Source organism: Chiloscyllium plagiosum, unplaced genomic scaffold (genome assembly GCF_037043375.1).
Source record: "Chiloscyllium plagiosum isolate Xiang-an unplaced genomic scaffold, Cpla_swu_hap1 HiC_scaffold_16, whole genome shotgun sequence".
Classification (NCBI taxonomy): domain Eukaryota; kingdom Metazoa; phylum Chordata; class Chondrichthyes; order Orectolobiformes; family Hemiscylliidae; genus Chiloscyllium; species Chiloscyllium plagiosum.
The window spans coordinates 25371332-25391042 of NW_028270154.1; the positions used below are offsets into that span (position 1 = coordinate 25371332).

The 19711-nt window shown below is 39.6% G+C and overlaps 2 protein-coding genes across 9 annotated transcripts in view; one reads left to right on the top strand and one right to left on the bottom strand.

Annotated features, from left to right (window-relative positions):
• Nucleotides 1-18392, top strand: part of rars1 (arginyl-tRNA synthetase 1) — a 57620-nt gene extending 39228 nt beyond the window's left edge. For 3 of the 4 annotated variants that reach the window (XM_043703299.2, XM_043703297.2, XM_043703301.2), the window contains 8 exons: nucleotides 3272-3376; nucleotides 3767-3945; nucleotides 6298-6407; nucleotides 6965-7070; nucleotides 10578-10750; nucleotides 12244-12491; nucleotides 13465-13584; nucleotides 17912-18392. In XM_043703299.2, the coding sequence (XP_043559234.1) occupies nucleotides 3272-3376; nucleotides 3767-3945; nucleotides 6298-6407; nucleotides 6965-7070; nucleotides 10578-10750; nucleotides 12244-12491; nucleotides 13465-13574 (1031 nt within the window). In that variant the 3' untranslated portion in view covers nucleotides 13575-13584; nucleotides 17912-18392. Of the gene's footprint in view, nucleotides 1-3271; nucleotides 3377-3766; nucleotides 3946-6297; nucleotides 6408-6964; nucleotides 7071-10577; nucleotides 10751-12243; nucleotides 12492-13464; nucleotides 13585-15195; nucleotides 15253-17911 lie in introns of all 4 variants that reach the window. The other variant, XR_006313554.2, reaches the window with a different exon arrangement.
• LOC122547178 (rho GTPase-activating protein 7) overlaps nucleotides 14969-19711 on the bottom strand; it is a 190359-nt gene continuing 185616 nt past the window's right edge. For 4 of the 5 annotated variants that reach the window (XM_087995231.1, XM_087995235.1, XM_087995233.1 and 1 more), the window contains one exon: nucleotides 14969-18008. In XM_087995231.1, the coding sequence (XP_087851357.1) occupies nucleotides 17891-18008 (118 nt within the window). In that variant the 3' untranslated portion in view covers nucleotides 14969-17890. Of the gene's footprint in view, nucleotides 18009-19063; nucleotides 19549-19711 lie in introns of those variants that run through there. The other variant, XM_087995232.1, reaches the window with a different exon arrangement.

Here is a 19711-nt window from a genome sequence, read left to right on the forward strand (position 1 = left end):
CCTACATCAGGCTTCCCAGTGCTTTTCCTAACCCCCCAACACTGTGATTTCATGTGGCCTACTTTATTGCAGTGAAAACATCAGAGCTTTTTAACTTCTCTTTCCCCTTCAAGGATTTCCTTTTTCCCCTGTGGTAAGTTATCCTTATGATCTTCTTTGAAATCTACCTGTCCCTTTCCACTTGAGGATTTTCCTCTTTTCCCAATTTCTATCTCTCGTGGATTGAGATTTGATTTTGGAAGCCAAACTTTGATTTATGGACCAGCTCATAATCGTCAGCCATTTCAACTGCTAGTCTTGCCATTTAACTTTATACTCTTCCACATGAATTCTCGCTACTTCAGGAAGTGAATTTTTGAACTCATCGAAAATAATTGACAGAGGTTTACTCTATTTTTAATGCCCTTATCCACCTATCAAAATTACTTTGATCCCTTCAAACTCTGTGTAGGTTTGACCAGGTTCCCTTAGATTGCTGAAATATTGTAGGCTTTTGGCACAAGTTCATACCCACTTCAGATGGCTTTCTTCACCACCTCATATGCCCCAGATACCACCTCTAATACTGATGCGAATACCTCACTAGCTCCACCTACAAGTTTTGTTTGGATCAACAAAACTCACATGGCCACCGGCCACCACATTTGTTTAGACACCTTTTCAGATGAGATGACAAAGGCTTCCACATTCTTTTCATCAAATTTCGGCAATGCTTAAATGTATTTAAAGTTTCTCACCAGGTTTTTGGTTACCATTGGTTTGCTCATCCTAACTCTCTTCCTCACTATGCTTACCTTCAGCCTTCATCTCCATCATTTTAAGCTGACTTTCTTGTCTCAGTGCCAATTTCTGAAGTTCATTCTCTCTTTTATCCTTTCCTTTCTCTCCTTTTCTCTCTACTTTTAATTGTAATTGAAATTGTTTCATTCCTGTTGTCTTTTCCCTCTAACTCAAGCTGTTTTATCTTCAATTGAACTGTAGCTATCTCTAAAGATTCTGATGGTGTTTTCAGCAAATTTGAATGCTGAGCTATTGCTGTAATTATCTCTCCTTTCCTCACAGAAGGAAGCAGCTCCAACTCCAGCTTGTCTGCTAATTCCAGCAGCTTGGCCTTAATCACCTTTTGCAAAATACCAAAGTCACTTCTTCCACCCCCAGAAAACTCTTGGTGACTAAAAGAGCCGTTGCTATCCCAAGCAGTGTTTAAACCAACCAAAATCAACACCTGGAACAAAAGACATTAACACTTACCACTCGCTGCCTTCGAGTCCAGTAACCTTAATCCCAGTTTGGAACTATAGAACAAATCCTACAAAAAGCCCCCAATCTGTTATGGACCAAGCCAGCCCCCTTGAAAAATTTCAAGAAAGTAGCCCAGACCCTAACTTTGCTAGTTGTTTTAAACAGGTGTTAAGTGGATATTCCAGGAGTGATGTAGATGCTCAAACCACTTAGTTTTAAACAAAATAAAATTTGTTTACAAGATTACTGAATTTTTCTAAAACTTGAAAGCCTTTTTTTCTGAGGCAGCATCTGTTTGCTATAATCAAATTGGCCCTAAAGCCCTTCAAACCTAGATCTTACGGAATGACTGCTTCTATGACCTCTCTGGGGGAAACAATAGTGCCAAGGACATCATAACCTTGTTAAAGGAACAGTATCATCACAATTCTTAATTCCAGATGTTTGTTGAATTCAAATTCCATTGCCATGATGGGATTTGAACTCTGGTCCCCAGAGTGTTATCTGGATCTCTGGATTAACAGTCCAGTGATAATACTACCAGGCTATCGCCTCCCACTTTCTGCTCTTGTATTCAGTACCCTGCCCAATACAGAGGATCCCTGATTATCTGAACGAGATGGGTGGACAGGATTTTGTTTGAATAATTGATTCAATGCCTCTCTTCTGGGACTCTAAGTTTTCTGAAGTTTGCTTTTTCCTTGCTCTGTCTGCCTTCCACCCTCTGTCTGTCTCGGGGTTTGTTTTTGAGCAGGCACACACTTCAACATTGCTGAAGCCCCTCCCTGCTGCTGCTTCACTTCAATGGGCTTGACAGCGTGAGCACTTGCTATGTCTGCACCCCATTCAGGAGACTAGGTAGTTGCACACCACGCAACACTGCATCCTCCAACCCCCCCCCCCCCCCCCCCCAAACTTTGGACTGGATACCAACAGCAAAACTGTTGCTGCCACTAGCGCGCGCACAAAAAGCCAACAACACGTTTTGACAAGTTCCCACTCTCTGCCCTGGAAGGATAATGTTGGAGAGATTATCTGGGTCAAGGGTGTTAGGGCACGCCCCTGTGTAGAACTCTTGGGAGAGTGTGGGGAGAGAGAGAGACAGGGCAGGAGGTCAGTCATTTGGAGATGGTTCCTGAGCTCCCATCGACGTCCAGGACTGTTTTCGGCAGCATTCCAGTAAGCCGACTTCACTTTAAATAATTGTATACAAAAGACACGATCAATGTTGACAATACCTCTTTGATGTAATGTTTCTCTTGGGACCTTGAGATCTTCTTCAGATAATCTGATATTCAGATAATTGAAGTTCTTCTGTATAAGAGTGAATCCCAAATTTTGCCACATTATCCACTTGTCCTGCCATCTTCAAGAATGTGTCTCCAAGGTCTTGAAATACTTCTACCCCTTTCAATATCTTCCTGTCTGTTGCTTACCCACTTGCTTTGTCTGCCCTCCTAAAATGCATAATGTTACACTTCTGTAGATTGAATTCCATTTGCCAATTTTTCAACCATTCAACTGAATGTACATCTTCCTGCAGTTCTCATAGGTATTGCTTATAAGGCCCTGTAGGGTGAGTTGAGTTATTTTTAGTACATTAGTATGATCAAGTCTCATCTTTAAAGTCCTTTAATTGCATTTGTGGTGGGGATTTATAGTCTTGTTAAGTAGCAGGAGCTTGTAGATCTCATGGTATCGGCAAGTCTTTTCTGAGACTAAAGTTTGTTTATTACCATATGGATCCCCTTGGCTAAAATGGTGTAGTTCCTCAAGTGTGTTATGAAAGAGGAAAGGTTACAGTTGTTGAGATGCTTACTTTGAGCGAATCTGGGTTCTGAGGTATTTAATAAAGCATAAAAGTTGACAGATCTGTTTATTTCTCTGGGATACTTTCCGTTTTTCTCACTGATATGGGTGTTCTATTCTACATTTGTGTTATTGGTTTACAGCACTTGTTTTCCAAGTTTGAGTGATTTTCAGCAACAGCTGCCAACGCTTTGTTCTAATTTTGTAAATTGTTTCCCAGAATTCCAGAAAATTTATAACTGTCTGGATATAAAACTGATTGAAAGGGGAGAATCATACTATCAAGACATGATGGTTGACGTTGTTAAAATGTTTGAGGAGAAAGGTAATCATGAAACTGAAATGTGGTAATGCTGGAGCTCCTATTAAATAAAATTATTTTGAAATGTTTCTCTCAGTTTTTACATTTTGCACACAACTTTCTGAATCTACAACTGCTTTTCAGAGTTTGATTTTTACGGTCCAAATGTTACTCGTTCGCATTAATTGAAATTTGCTGTTCTATTTATCTGAAATCTTTGTTTTTTTAATTAATATGTAAAACAATGTAAAGTAAGGTGGAATGTAATGAAATCTAGCTATAATGATATGAGTAATGAACCATTCCACGTTTAACTATTTTACAATTATGTGAGGAAATATAACCTGCTGAGCTTTGTTTTGTATTATTGTCATTACTGAAGACAAAAACCAGGTTTCATCATTTTTCTGACAGGTCTGGTCCAACTCGACGAAGGCCGAAAAATTGTTTTTCCACCAGGATGCTCATTGCCTCTGACAATAGAAAAATCCGATGGAGGCTACACATATGACACCTCAGACTTAGCAGCTCTGCGACAGAGGATTTTTGGTGAGAAGGCTGATATGATCATCTATGTTGTGGATAGTGGGCAGGTAAGTTTGATTCTCAGGCACACTGCTACACTTTCATCTACTCATTTGGGATTTCAACTTTGTTACTTCGAAAGTAAACTTGCAGATTGCTGGATTGCTCAGTGAGCTGAAGATTAGAAGCAGTCATAGGCCATTTGGCCCATCTCATCTGTTGCCTATATTTGAAGTCAAGACTGATCTAGTAATCCTCAACTCAACTTTCCTGCCCTTTCCTCATAGCTAACTATTGATTGAAAATCTGTCCATATCGGCATCAAATGTTCTTATTGACCCAGCATGCACAGCCCTTTTTGGAAATGCAACGCGATCTGGACAATTTCTAGTTTTGGCTGACAAATGGCAAGTAACATTCATGCCACACAAATGCCAGGCAATGATTATCTCTAATCAGAGATAATCTAATCATTGCCCTTTGAAATTCAATCGTGTTGCCATCTCCAACAATCAACATCCTTGGGACTGCCATTGACCAGAAACTTGCCATTGTGTACAATCTACAAGATTGCACTGTAGAAGTTCACCCAAAGATCCATAGTACCTTCCAAGCTCAAAGGACAAAGGCAGCAAATACGTGGGAACACCACACCTGCAAGTTCCTCCCCCCAGGCCACTCTTCTTCCTGACCTGGAAGAATATTACTGTATATCTGTGTCACTGGATCAATATCTTGGCTGTCCTTCCGAAGGGCATCGAGGGTCAACTGGCAGCATGTGAACTACAGCAGTTCAAGAAGGCCGCTCATCATCACCTTCTCAAAGGCAACTAGGGACCAGCATCCCAGAGTGAACTTAAATAAAAGTATTCCATACCCTAATTAATCACTGAGTGAAAATGTTTTTTTTGCATAAGACTTGCTTCTTTTGCATGTCACTTCAGATCTATGCCTACTCCTTATTCCTTTTATAAATGGGAGCAGCCTCTTCCGATGTACTGTATTCAGCCCACTCTTGATGTTGGAAACCTTTATCAAATCTCCTCTCAGTCACTTTCTCTCTTCGAAGAACAATCCCAACTTCTATCTGAAGATGAAGTTTCCCATTGCTAGAACAAGTATTTTGAATTGCTTCTGCACTCTCTTCATGTATTCACATCTTTTCTTTAATGTGGCACCAACAACAATACTCCAGCTGACGGTGAACAAGTTCAATATCCCCTCCTTGTTATACTCTATGTCCCTAGTAATAAAGTTGATGACGCTGTATGCTTTATAAATTGCTCTCTTCACTTGCTGTGCCACTGTTTAGTGATCTGTGCACATATGCACCCAGGTTCCTCTACTTCTGTACCAAAACATATAGATTTCTTAAGGGCAAATTCCCAACTCAGCAAAGTCCAGGACCAGAGCGTATAGTTTCAGAATGAAAGGGGTGCCAATTTAAGGCTGTAATAAGGAGGAATTTCTTCACTGAGTCTTTGGAATTCCTTGCCACAGAGAGTGTGGGGCCTGAGTACTTGCTAAAATCAATAGATTCTTGATCAGCAGCAGAATCAAGGGTTACGGAGAAAAGGCAGGAAAATGGATGTGAGGAGTGTTGAATCAACCATGATCCTATTGAATGGTGGAATCATTGTCCCTTGAAAGGGCAAACAGCCTATGCCTATTCTTATTTCTTACGGTCTTGTTGTTTAATTCTTTATTTTGTATTGTCTTTCTACCATATTTTGTATTATCTTCCTACCATAGGCGGCACGGTGGCTCAGTGGTTAGCACTGCTGCCTCACAGCACCAGGGTCCCAGTTTCGATTCTAGCCTCAGGTGATTGGCTGTGTGGAGTTTGCAGATTCTCTCTGTGTCTGCATGGGTTTCCTCTGGGTGCTCCGGTTTCCACCCACAATCCAAAGATGTGCAGGTCGGGTGAATTGGCCATGGTACAATTGCCCATAGTGTTAGGTGCATTAGTCAGAGGAAGATGGGTCTGGATGGATTACTCTTCGGAGGGTCGGTGTGGACTGGTTGGGCCAAAGGGCCTGTTTCCACACTGTAGGGAACCTAATCTAATCTAATCAAACTGTATCACCTCACACTTCTCTGCACTGAACCTCATCTGCCAGCTCTCAACCCACTTCACCAACTTGTCAATATCTATTTGGATTTCCACACTGTTCTTCTCAGTGTACAATTCTGCCAAGTTTTGTGAAATGAAGGTAAATCGTAGTGCATCAGGTAATTGGAGAGTATCAAATTTTTAGTCAACTAAGCAAGTAGCTCCGCCAATAACAAGATTATTCTAATATCTATATCATAACTTTCATTCTGCTGTGTGTGAATTTGGAAAACTGAGCTTTAGAATGATCATTCTTGGCAACAATCTTATCAATTTTAAAAAGTGCTTGTTTTTACTTCCACTCCAGAGTGTCCATTTCCAGACGTTCTTTGCAGCAGCCCAGATGATTGGCTGGTATGATCCCAAAAAGATCAGAGTGGAACACACTGGATTTGGTGTGGTCTTAGGTGAAGATAAGTAAGTGCTCTTAATTCTTATTTTCATGGTTTTCCGGCATATAATCCTTTTAAATATTGAATTATGATTTTCCTCTGAAAACAGTGGATCTTTCTGACGTTTTTGCACTTTTTGAAGAAATTGTGCTAAGGTAACACACTCCTTTCATTTCTCAATGAGGTTAAATTCTTCTGGGCTAAAGGGTTTGATGAGGAGTGGATTTAGCCCCTTGCAAACCTGGGCCCACAGAGCAAAATTTAAGGCAAATGGGCTAAATTCAGAAATCCATCCAGCTATAGACAAAGTTGTGTTTTGAAAATTGAGTGGCACTGTTGGGCTTTAGGGAGAACTCACATGACAGAATTAGGAAAGGGTTTAAATCTCTAAAGCATGGCTACCAAAAATTCACTGCTATCCCTCCCCAACAGCAACCCATAACATATTTATTAGGTTCTCACAGACTTCTTGGAGGTAAAAAAAGTTTGAAAAATGATTTGGGTGATCTGTAATTTGATCAACAACAAATGAATACTTGAGAATTTTTATACATCAGATTTTGTTTTGACATTTGTTTATAGAAAGAAGTTCAAGACAAGGTCAGGTGAAACTGTACGATTGATTGACCTACTGGATGAGGGTCTGAAAAGATCAATGGAAAAACTGTTGGCGAAGGAACGAGACAAGGTAATGACTTTTAGTTGTAATAAAGTCTTTGCTACTCATTTCTTCTTCGTTTTTCTTCACCTTAAAAGAAAAGAAACATGTGGAAAGCTGGTGAGAATGAATGTATTCATAGAGGTAGTGGAGTTTTTTTTCCAATTGTCTTAAAAGAACAAAAGGGAAGGTTAGGATAAATCATATTTAAAACTTGTCATGAAAAATACTCCTCAGATCACAACATTTGATATTTATACAGTATCTTCATTGTAGAAAAATGTCTCAAGGCATTGCAGAGGTGGTATCATGAGACAGAATTTGACATTGAACCAAAATGGTGGAAATTAGGATAGGTGACCAAAAACTTGCTTAACACCCATCTCTTTAAGGTGTGTCTTAAAGGAACAGAAAAGGATGTTGCATGAAGGGGTTTAAAGAAAAGTTCTAGAGCTCAGGATCTCAGCAGTTATTGTCATGACTGCCAGAGGCAAGGGGAAGGTAATGTGGATTGATGTTCAAATGTGGGACAGTTGCAGAGACTGGGAAAAGCAAAACCATAGAGGCTTTATTTTAAATAAACTGAAAATATTTCTAAGTCCTGAATCCCGTCCGCATTTGTGGAAAGGATGATCAAGGTAGTGTTTCAACTCTTTCATCAGAATAGGAAGAAACGAAAGCTGAGCAGTAATAAGAAATGAAAAACAAATGCAGTGGAGCAGAAAAGAAACACATACATGACTATAGTAGTAGAATGTCCAGTAAAGTACTTAAGGAAGTGAGTAATTAGTTGAAATTGTAAGTGTGATAAAATTATACTTTTAATCATTCTTGGACATCATTGGCTGGTCAGCATTTGATGCTTGTCCCAAGTTGTCCTTGAGAAGGTGGTAGTGAGCTTGTTCCTTGAAGCATGGCAGTCCTTGTGATGTAGGTTCAGCCACAATGCTCTTAGAAAATTCCAGGATTTGGGCCCAGCGATACAAAATGCAGCAAACAATAACATATTTCAAAGTTGGGATCGTGAGTGGCTTGGAGGGGAACTTATAGGTGGTGGTTTTCTCACATATCTGCTGCTGCCCTTGTCCTTTTGAGGTTGAAGTCGTTGTGGGTTTGGAAGGTGCTTTCTAAGGATCTGTGGCGAATTTCTGCAGTGCATCTTGTAGATAGTACACACACTTTTGCTACTGAGCTTTGGTGGGATTGGCTGCTTGTGGATATTTGTGGAGCCATAGTCATCCAGGAAAATGGAGAGTACTCCATTACACTCCTGACCTGTCTTGTAGACGTTGGACGGGCCTTGGAGAGTCAGAGGATGAGTTGCACGCCACAGTATTCCTAGCCTATGACCTGCACTTATGGCTACTGTGTTTATATGGTGAGTCCAGGTGACCTTTTGGTCAATGGTAAACCCAACAATGTTGATAGTGGGAGATGGCGATACCATTGAATTTCAAGGGGCAATGATGAGGTTGTCTCTTAGTGGAGATGTTCATTTTCTGACATTTACATGACCCGAATGTTGCTTGCTGCATGTTACATTTGAACACTTTTTCTGCTGAAAGGGGCTGTAGAGGTTGGGTAGTTTAAGTATATTTGAGGCTTATATAGACAGAATTTTAATAAGCAAGGGAATCAACAGTTAGGTGATCAGGAACAAGCAGGATAGTGAGGTTGAGAATGTTATTTGCCACTTGTTGCATTTAAACATGGATTGTTTCATTATCTGAAGAGTTGTGAGTGGTCCTGAATATTGTGCAATCATTGACCATCCTCAGTTCTGACCATTGATGAAGTAGCTGAAAATAATTGGGCCTAGGACCACGGCCCTTAGGAACTCTTGCAGAAATTTCCTGGATCTGTGATACCCTGCCTCCAACAACCTCACCCATCTCCTAGTCTGCCAGGTATTACTCTAACCAGTGAAGACTCCCCCCCCCCCCCCCCCCAGATATCATTTGAGTCCAGGTTTCCCAGGGCTCCTTGATGCCACACTTCATTGAATACAGCCATGATGTCAAGGGTTGTCATTTTCACCTCACCTCTGGGATTCCATTTCTTTGTCCATGTTTGAGCTAATGTTTCAGTGAGGTCAAGATCTAGGTAGTCCTGGTGGAGCCCAAACTGGCTGTCAGTGAGCAGGTTATTGCTGAACAGGTGCTGCTTGATAATGCTATTGATGACATTTTCCAATATTTCACTGACGATTGAGAGTAGAATAATGGGCAGTATGTGGATGGATTTGATTTGACCTAATTCTTGTGTAGAAGACAAACTTGGGTAATTTCCCACATTGTTGGGTAGATGTTAGTGTTGGAATTATACTGGAAGAGCTTGGCTTGGGGATCAGCTTCAGTACTATTGCTGAAATGTTGGTAAGGCCCAATGCCTGTCAATAACCAATACCTCCAACCGTATTACGTGGAATGAACAGCCCCTTATGGATGCCTAGTCTTGTTTTGCTTGACCCATTTGGCATGACAGTAGTGCCACACAGCATGACGGAGGGTATTCTATGCCCTATAGGATCTGACCAGCTCGTTCAGTAGTACTACTGTCAAATCACTTAATTGTGGATATTAAAATGTCAATGTTTTGTACCCTTGCCACCCTCACTGCTGCACTACCTACAATGGTAGTGTTGTCCCAGTCAAATTCATGTTGCTTGTCGTCTGCGTGTGTGGCTACTAGGGATAGCTGGTCGTGTCGTTTCGTGGCTAGTTGATGTTCGTGGATGCCGATCGTTAGCTGTCTTCCTGTTTGTCCTATATAGTGTTTTGTGCAGTCCTTGCATGGGATTTTGTACACTACATTGGTTTTGCTCATGCTGGGTATCGGGTCCTTCGTTCTGCTGAGTTGTTGTCTGAGTGTGGCTGTTGGTTTGACTGGGACAACACTACCATTATAGGGCAAGCCAAACAAAGGACAGCCAGGGAATTCCAAGAAGCATGGCACTCATCCACAAACTCCATCAACAAACACATCGACCTGGACCCAATATACCGGCCACTACAGCAGACAGCTGAAACTGACAACCGGAAGCGGCAGGGACAGGCCACTATAAATGCCGGAGGAAACATCACAGAAGCGCTTCACAGGAGGCTCCCAAGCACTGAGGATGTCACCTAGACAGGGGACGAAACATTTGCAACAAAAACTTGCAGCTCGGCGAACAGTACCACAGCAACTAGCACCCGAGCTACAAATCTTTTCTCAAATTTTATATCACTGTCCTGCCAGTGGGATGGTAGTGTCTAGCACATGGAGGCATATGTTGTATCAAAGACTGCACCTCCATTTAAAATAAGGTATGATTCTGAGAGTATGACTATGTGGAGTTGTTGCTTGCCAAGTCTGTAAGACAACACTCCCAATTTTGGGAGTAGCCCCTGGATATTAGTAAGGATAACTTTGCAATGTTGACAGGGCTGTTTCTGGTGCCTGGGTTGAAACATTATATTTCAGTCTGTCAGTTCTTCTGTCCCTGCTTTCTGTGATCTGAAGTACCCACAACTTTTTTTTTCCTCCCCCTTATAGGTATTGACACCTGATGAGCTTAAGGCAGCACAGGAAGCTGTTGCATATGGCTGCATCAAATATGCTGACCTTTCTCATAATCGGACCAATGATTATATCTTCTCCTTTGATAAAATGTTGGATGACAGGGGAAACACGGCAGCCTATTTGCTGTATGCCTTCACTAGAATCAGGTGAGACACCTTTGAAGATATGTTACTCTTCATAGGATACCGTCATTGTTAGTCAGCTCCCTGGTATAGCTTCTTGTATCATTGACATGGGGCACTCAGCGGTATCGCGGCAGTTTCCATTATCATTGGATATTATGCATATCACCACTGGTGTGGCAAAGAAGTGTCATATTAGACTCAAAACATTAACTTTCTCTCTGCACAATTATTGCCAACCCGAGGGGTTTTTTTCTAGCATTTTCTGTGTTTGTTTTTATTTATATTTGAGGTGTCAGTATCACATTTGTACCACTAGAGGTGCTCAGAGAGCTGTAAAAGCAGCTTATCAATGTTATTTCATAGTGATATGTTTATTATGAAGATACATTTTTGAAAAATGTTTATTCCCAAAAGTTCACTTAGCTGCAGAAACTTTGTTCTTTATAACCAACCAGTCAGTCTTCAGATAAATGGGGTAATAAACAGAAACCCAAATTTATAAACAGCTTTCAATGAGTACTCCCACTCCAAGCGTCCACATATATTGAAAATGAGCATGCCAGCTTATCCAACCACCGCCAAGTATCAACCTTGAAGGTCCTCATGGGACTTGGAGAAATTAAAAGGGAATATCAATTTAACAGTTTGTTACAATAACATTCAACTTTTCACCCACTTCAATCTTTAGAATATCTTGTCTTTGACAGTACAGTGAGAGCCACCCGATACTGTTCACGTAAACAATATTCTCATTTTACTAACTGTGACTGGGACATCCAGGAGGCCTTATAAAATTGAAGTGACAAAGAAAACTTTCCTTAAACTGGAGGTATATGTTGTATCAAAGACTTCACCTCCATTTAAAGTTCAAATTAAAAATATGGTTGGATCAAAGTGTTCATCCTACTCAACTCCGATATAAACCACTTGGTACCTGCAGTGTGTTCTAAATAATGCTCAAGTTTGGGCTATAAAATGGAAAGTGATGTGCTACGCAAGTGTAGGCAACAATACCATTTCAAGCAAGAGAGAATTTAATCACCTCTTGACATTCAATAGCAATACCATCATCAAATTTGTACTGTCATTAATCAAACTCAGCTGGACAATTCTGTGGCTCAAGAGCATGTGACAGGTAGGGTATTCTGCAGCAAGTGAATCACTTTTCTGACTCCTGTAAGCCTTTCCACCAACTGCAAGATAGAAATCAACAATATGATCTGGATACTTACCTGCTCTACTAACACATGAGCCTGAAACTAGAACAAAGTACTGTTAAGATTGGGATCCCATCCAGCAGTGTAAACCTTCAGTCACTCCACAGTTTATCCCAGATTTAACAATAGCACTCTCCTTTTATCAATTCTTACCTGGAATGTGTTTAGATGTTCTATATCGATGGTGTAGTGCATCACGGAAAAAGAAAATCATATGGGTTTCTCAGTATGTAGGGGATTAACAAAGATGACAAAGTGTAGTCGCAGTCATAGTTTTTCATGTGAAATCTTTTCCAGATCCATTACCCGGCTTGCAAACATTGATGATGCAACACTGCGGAAAGCAGCTACAGAAACAACCATCCTTCTCAGTCATGAGAAAGAATGGAAGTTGGGTAAATGTATTCTGCGATTCCCAGAAATCATTAACAAAATCCTGGATGACCTATACCTGCATACTCTCTGCGACTACCTCTTTGAACTGGCCACAACCTTCACAGAGTTCTATGATAACTGTTACTGTGTAGAGAAGGACAGGCAAACTGGTAAGTTAAACTATATTTTTGCACCTTGGGTAGTTTTAGATTGACTGTGTAATAGTGGTGAAGAGATTCAACTCCTCTCAATAACACGGAAAATTGTAATGCTCATTTAACATTTTAATTGGGGTTGTCACAGCTTAACTGGGAAATGTGCACCACTAATCACACTCCACTTTCACAAGCTGTCACATTGGCACTTTGCTTGACTGCTACACAGGACAAAAAGGAATTCACATCAGGTTTTTTTCATTAACAAAAAAAAAGCCTTATTCTAACACTTACACAAAAATGAGTGAAAATGATTTCAATTTATGCATCTTAAACTATAACTTTTGAAATTCCAAACACGCACAGAAAACACTAATGATTATGACAGACAAAAACAAAACTGTTCAACAATATACTATAACTGGAAAAGAATATACAGGGTAAACAAAATGCCAAGGATAAATTGTCCAGACTCAAGGTGGAAAGTTATGTTGACCTCTTATTTTTGCGTTGATACAATGTTTCTGTGGGGTTACTTTAGTTTCATGGTTAATGAGGTGAACTTTTATGAATTACTACTTTTAAATCTTCATGGTTTGCCTTTTTCTCTACCCTCCCAGAGATATCCTTTGTCTCCAACCTCTGCATATTTTCTACTCTCTGCTGCCTCTTGGACCTTGCACGTTTTTTTTTTAAAATGGTTAATCACTCAGTGCCTAGCAGAATTTGCTGATCTCAAAAAGATGCTTGATGTTGTTTACTCTCATTCGGTTTTATTGTTTCAAAAAGATGAAAATTGTCTGTTGAAAGATAATGTTTAAACATATTGTGGTGCCTACAACCCCAGTGACAATAATGTGCACTGGTTAAAGGCAGATTAGTGGGCTCTTTTAGAATCTAAATACATGTAAAGCTAATTCTAAAATGCAGTATTTGATATTTCAACCTGTTCCTAATCCATTACACAATGTGTTTCTTTTTTACTCAGGTGAGGTTGTAAAAGTGAACATGTGGAGGATGCTTTTGTGTGATGCTACTGCTTCTGTCATGGCACAGAGTTTTGCTATCCTGGGAATTAAGCCTGTTGAGAAGATGTAATTTTGCTACAGTAAGAATGGCTTTCATAATCTTTTGATGCAATTACATATCTTGATTAAAATGCTACAGTAAAAAATGTTTGTGTCTAGCTCCACTATGTACTAACATTGAATATGATTCTTTTCATCTCAAATTTTGACAAAAAATACCAAAATGCACCATGTCCCCTCAAAGAAGATAATAGCTTCGTGGCAATGTTACTAGACCAGTAATCCAGACTGATGATCTTGGAGTACGAGATCAGATCAATCCCTGGCAATTAATGGAATTTAACTTCAGCTGTCAAGTATTATGATTATAGTCCAATCAGGGTCACCATTACTATAAGTGGCATAAAAATCCACCAGGTTCACTAGTACCAATCAATCAACCTTCGGCAAAGGAAAGTCACCATCCTTCCCTATCTATGGCTTCAGACCTCAACCACCCTTTGAAATGAATGTAGTCTCTTACCAGGCCAAAGAAAATTAGGGATGGGCAGCACGGTGGCAAGCACTGATGCCTCTCAGCACCAGGGTCTCAATTCCAGCCTCCTGTGACTGTCTGTGTGGAGTTTGCACATTCTCCCCGCGTCTGCGTGGGTTTCCTCCGGGTGCTCTGGTTTCCTCCCACAGTCCAAAAATGTGCAGGTCAGGTGGATTGGCTATGCTAAAATTGTCCATGGTGTTAGGTGCATTAGTCCGAGGGAAATGGGTCTGCGTGGGTTACTCTTCGGAGGATTGTTGCGGAAACAGGCCCTTCGGCCCAACAAGCCCACACTGTAGGGAATCAAATCTAATCAAAATGCTAGTCTTGTCCAAGATAGCCATGTGTCAAGAATGGATAATGCAGTGACCAAGATGAACTTTCACCTACTATTCCTTGCTATCGGAGGAAAATTGTACCTGTACCAGACTTCACATGCTCTCAAGCAGATCATGTATTTTTGTTACAAACTTGCCATGGTTGGAGGTTGTAATGGAATATAGCAGGAAAGCTAACAGCAGTCCTTATTTCCATATGAATAATTCTTTCATGACCCAATCTAAAGTGAAACAACAAACTGCAGATAGAGATCTGAAACAACAGCAAATTGCTGGCAAAACTCAGCAGGTTTGGTAGTATCTGCAGGAAGAAAGCAGTTCACGTCTCTCTTCAGAACTGAATTAAAGCAATTTGGTGAATAGGGTATTTGTTCACAAAAGTTCCAGAAGTGATCTCAACTGTTGTACAACCCTAGTTCCCATTTGCAGTAAAACACAATCCTATGATCTAGGTGCTGAGAAAAGTGCAATTCCATCTTGAAAGTTGATTGCTGGTCTTTTATTCTTAATGTTGTATGGCACAAAGAAACTGTAGAGACAGGGGAAACGTGAAACTTGTGCTTGTAATCTTACTCTAACGGACACAAGAGACCAAGGGAGATGATTTATAAACAATTGCTTTCATCATTACATATTTGGTAATTAGATTAATAAGTAGATTGAGTTTATGATGCAGTAAATATATTTACATAATGAAAATACAAAATGTATTTATGCACATAAATAGATAAAAATGTAATTTGATTTCCTTAATTATGGTATTATAATAAAATCAAATGTTACATAACATCAATAGCTGTAGTTTTGTTTAAAAATAGGAATCCAGCATGTTGAACGACAGGTCTTATATCAAATGAAAGTGAACAACAGCTCAGGTATCCTTGAAGTTACCAACTGGAGTATTATCTGTACACCTTTATTAAATGATACCACAATGTAAAATTGTTATACTTGTTACAAGAAATAGGAATGGAATCAATACTTGAGCAGAATATTTGTTTAGTTTACAATTGGTCCTACTTGGCATTCAGCATCATTGTGAGAAAGGTTGGAAAGAACAATAATCATTTGTGTAGTTCATTGATGTACAGTTTGAAATTATATGGGCCACTCATTTGCTGTTTTTTTTAAACTGAAGCAGGGAACAATGGGATTAATCTTAACTCTGTAAAATGGGCACTGCAGTCCTTACAATGACCACAAATGTGCACCCTGTGTAATTTGAATAGTAAATAACAACAAGAACCAGGGTAGTCACAGTTGACTAAAAAAAATTTTAAAAAAAATCAGTTAACCCTTTGATAAGTAAACTGATGAGCTACACCATTCAGGCAAGCCATCAAGTTACAAATTCCTCAATTACTTAGTATTGCTAAGCTGGAGGAAAGATCTTTCATCTTCTCCATCGCTCTAAGAATTTCTTGTCAAAGTCAGCACAATATCTCAAAAGGTCATTAATATACAAGCTTAAAAATACCATTTAAGAAATTTTGCTTCAGTAAAGCAAATAAAGTATCCCGTGAAATAATAAAATTCTCAATTTAGCTCAACTTACACAACACAAATTAAATCTATTTTTTTTACTCAATTGTCAACTGACAAATTCCTATTCATAATAAAAGTTTTATATCATTTGCGACACTTCTGATCGCTTTGATCATTATTTCTGATGTAGTTTGCCAAGACATGGAGATTGTCACCCTTTTCGTAGCAGAGGGTTGGAGAGAAGTGGAGGAGTTGCATTACAAAATTAGAATTAGTTTTGAAAGTTTAATATTGCAAATGCTGGAAATTCAGATTTGGTAGCACTGGGAGATAAACAAAATGACTGTTTCAGATAGTCAAAGAAAGGCAAGACTTGAAACATTAGGCTAGATTTTAATGGGTAAGTGTGGCCCTGCCACTCTGGCTAAAATGTTGAAGAGAGAGATCACTCATCGTATCAATTACTGCCCAAACGTAATTTCTTGGACTAGTGTTAATGGCTTTAAAGGAGAGACTGCCATTTTTTGGGAGAGAGAAAGTTCAGTCCTATAGAGCTGCCATCCCAATCATGAATAAGGCCTTGAAGGCGCATTCAAATAGGAGGTACTCCACCCCTTGCCTAATAACAGTTCATGAGTTACCTGCAGTGTGGATCTACCCTGGATAATGTCATGGGTAAAAGACTGATGATGGGATGAGACTTTTAAAGTTGTCATTAGTCACTTAAGGGCTTATATAGACCCAGAGGTCATGGTCACCCAACACCTCCCCTGCCAACCTCACCAAACATCAACACCCCACCCCCTCAAAAAAAAAATTGGTGCACTAGAGACAGTTCGATAAGCAGCAGGAAAGCAAAATACTGGATTTCATGTGCTGCATTGTACCCTCTCTCCATCTCTCACAAACTAACAGGTGTAAAAAAAAAAGCCCACTCACCTCTCTGATGCTGCCAGAAATACTCCCGTATGCCCAGCATTTTTTTCTTTTTTGTTTAAAATCAGTCATATGAAAATTTTGTGCATATACAAATTAAGCAGCCAATGAGAGTGAAATCTTTTGAAGTTAATCAATTGGGCTATGAACACCTAATATCCGTTAAAACAAAATGGTAAAACAACAAAATGAGTGGTTCGGATTAATTGACTGCACTCGCGGTCGTCGTCTCTTTATACAGAATGAAAGAAGGATTTGCATCATTAACCAGTTGGGAGCATTATGACAATCAAGTGACCACGCACAGATATTTTCTATTGAAGAGGCACATACTTAGATGATCATTTTGCAAGTACAGGCAGAGAGCCTTTGCTTTTCGGTGTTTTGTTGACCTACAGTGCCAGGGTTTAAAAAGAATTTAAAGCAATTTTTCTTTTAAAGTACTCTTGTTAAAGATCTGTTAAGAAACCAGCAACCCTGAAATGTGAAATTAGTCAAAAAATTTCTTTGCATGAGTAGATCAGTGTTTCCATGGATGTCTGCCATTACAGATGTCTCACTTTCCCCATTGCTGAGGTGTTAATGAACCCAGTACTGACATGTTGCCATGCTGTTGTCACCCACAGCAACTGTCCAGCTGCTTGTTACACCTGTTTGCAGCATGACAGTTTGCTGTGGATGTTGTTTTCAGCCAGTCTACAGCCTCCTTTGCAGAAGCCAAAACTATGCTTACATGTCAAAAAAACACTGAAGAAATGCTTATAATTAGGAAGCAAACCTTATAGGTATTTGACCAAACTACAACAATTTCAATAGCAAACTTTATGACCTAAAACTCCATTAGTGATGTGCATTAGTACTTTTTCAAAGCCCACCTTTATTTCCCCAATTACAACACATTCCCTCCCACCCCCATGAAATCAGGAGCAGAGAGAGTTTGCTTTGGGTATTTTCGCTTTCCCATTGTCCCCCACTTCCATCTGTCATTACCATTGCAGTTGTTGGCTTGATATCCCAGTTGTGGATGAATGGCACTTACAAAGTATTGTTGGGTTGATGAAACAATCATGCTGTTCTGTTGTATAAGTGTTTTCAAATTTTTGTTTCCCGTAGTTCAGCATCAGGTGCTGTGAAGGAGTCTCTAATCTTGAGGAGTTCAGCAGCGCAGTGATAGCCAAATACTTTGTTGTACCATTCTGGAGTTCGTCCTCTGCAAGAAACCAGGACAACAAGATGAACGTGAAAAGTTTTGAATTTTGGCTTGCATCATAATTTCTAGTGGTCTGAAACAACTATGCATTTATTATCACATCTCGTGGTAAAATGTTTAAGAGTCTTCAACGGATTAGAACAAACCTTATATGCTGCAAAGCATGGTTTGTGCACATGCCCCTTTATATATATAAAAAAAAAATCAGATGAAACAGTTACTGATAAACTAAACTACTATTTTATTCAAGGATGATGTTTAGGCTGCAAAATCATAGTGAATTGTGATGATTGAAAATAGGAGTTGCCAGTATGTTTATGGGCATTCATGATTTTGAAATATGAAAATAAAATCATTGGTAATTTAAATGACCTTTTCCCAGGAGCTTAAACTGTTTGGGTTATCTCACTTGGGAACCTCAAATGGGGATTGGTCATAACACTCTCCATCCAATGAATTAAACATCCTGCATTTTTCTGAATCATCTGATGATCGTTTTTGCTAGCAAGTTTTGAGAAGGTTTGTAACTCAGGTTGAGGTTCTGGCTGTAGGTTTGCTCGCTGAGTTGGAAGGTTCATTTTCAGATGTTTTGTCACCGTACTAAGTAACATCCTCAGTGAACCTCCAGACAAAGCATTGTTGGTGTTTCCTGCTTTCTATATAATGTTTGTGTTTCCTTGGGTTGATGATGCCATTTCCTGTTGTGATGTCACTTCCTGTTCTTTTTCTCAGAGGGTGGTAAATGGGATTACAAGTCAGTGTGTTTGTTGATAGAGTTCCAATTAGATTGCTATGCTTCTCAGAATTCTTGTGCGGGTCTCTGTTCAGCTTGTCTTAGGATGGATGTGTTGTCCCAGTCGAAGTAGTGTCCTTCCTTATCTGTATGTAAGGATTGTTTTTGCACTAAGCATCCTACAATTTGATATTTCATTATCATACGAAGTAGAATACCTTTCCACTCTGAGGAAACTTCCTCTGTCAATCATCCATCTATTGCATTCAGTCTGAACATGATCCTTTAACGAATTGTTGAGATATTAGTCTAAAAAGGTTGATCCAGCAATGTTAGACCTCAGTATTACTGCAATGTGAGTGTTTTCTTTTTGTGAAGAGTTCTTGATTATCGATACTTTTGACATGACTTAATGGGTACTCATGTCTCCCACTGTCCTATGAACCACTAGAATTTGGTTTGGCATTGAGGCAATCTCTTGGTAATCTTAGAACAATGTTAGTCTTCTCTTAACACGAGACTAGATTTGTTCAAAACCTAGCTACCTCGAATAGCTATTGCCCTGAAATCTGCTGGATTTAGAGTTTGATTTGGCCCACTTAAGCACACATATATACCTTGGATTTTTGATGACAATGTAGCCGTTTGTATGATTTTCAAGGACCCATTCAGATGTGCATTTCTCAAGATCAGGCTAGTGACTGGTTTTGTTCTGATGGTGCATTTGGTCATTAGCATCTTCTCTAGGCCAGATTCTTCCTTCTATCCTTGGACCAGTTTTGCACTTACTAGCAAATGATTCCATCACTGCAGTACAAGTTAGCAAATGTTATGATTTTTAAACTTGAAAAAAGTATTGTACCAAGTTCTTTATTGCTGGGCCACAGATTTCATGTGTTGTCACGCCTAAAATTCCTGCATATATTCTTCACAGCATAACTCATCCTGCCTGCTTGGTCTCATACAAACA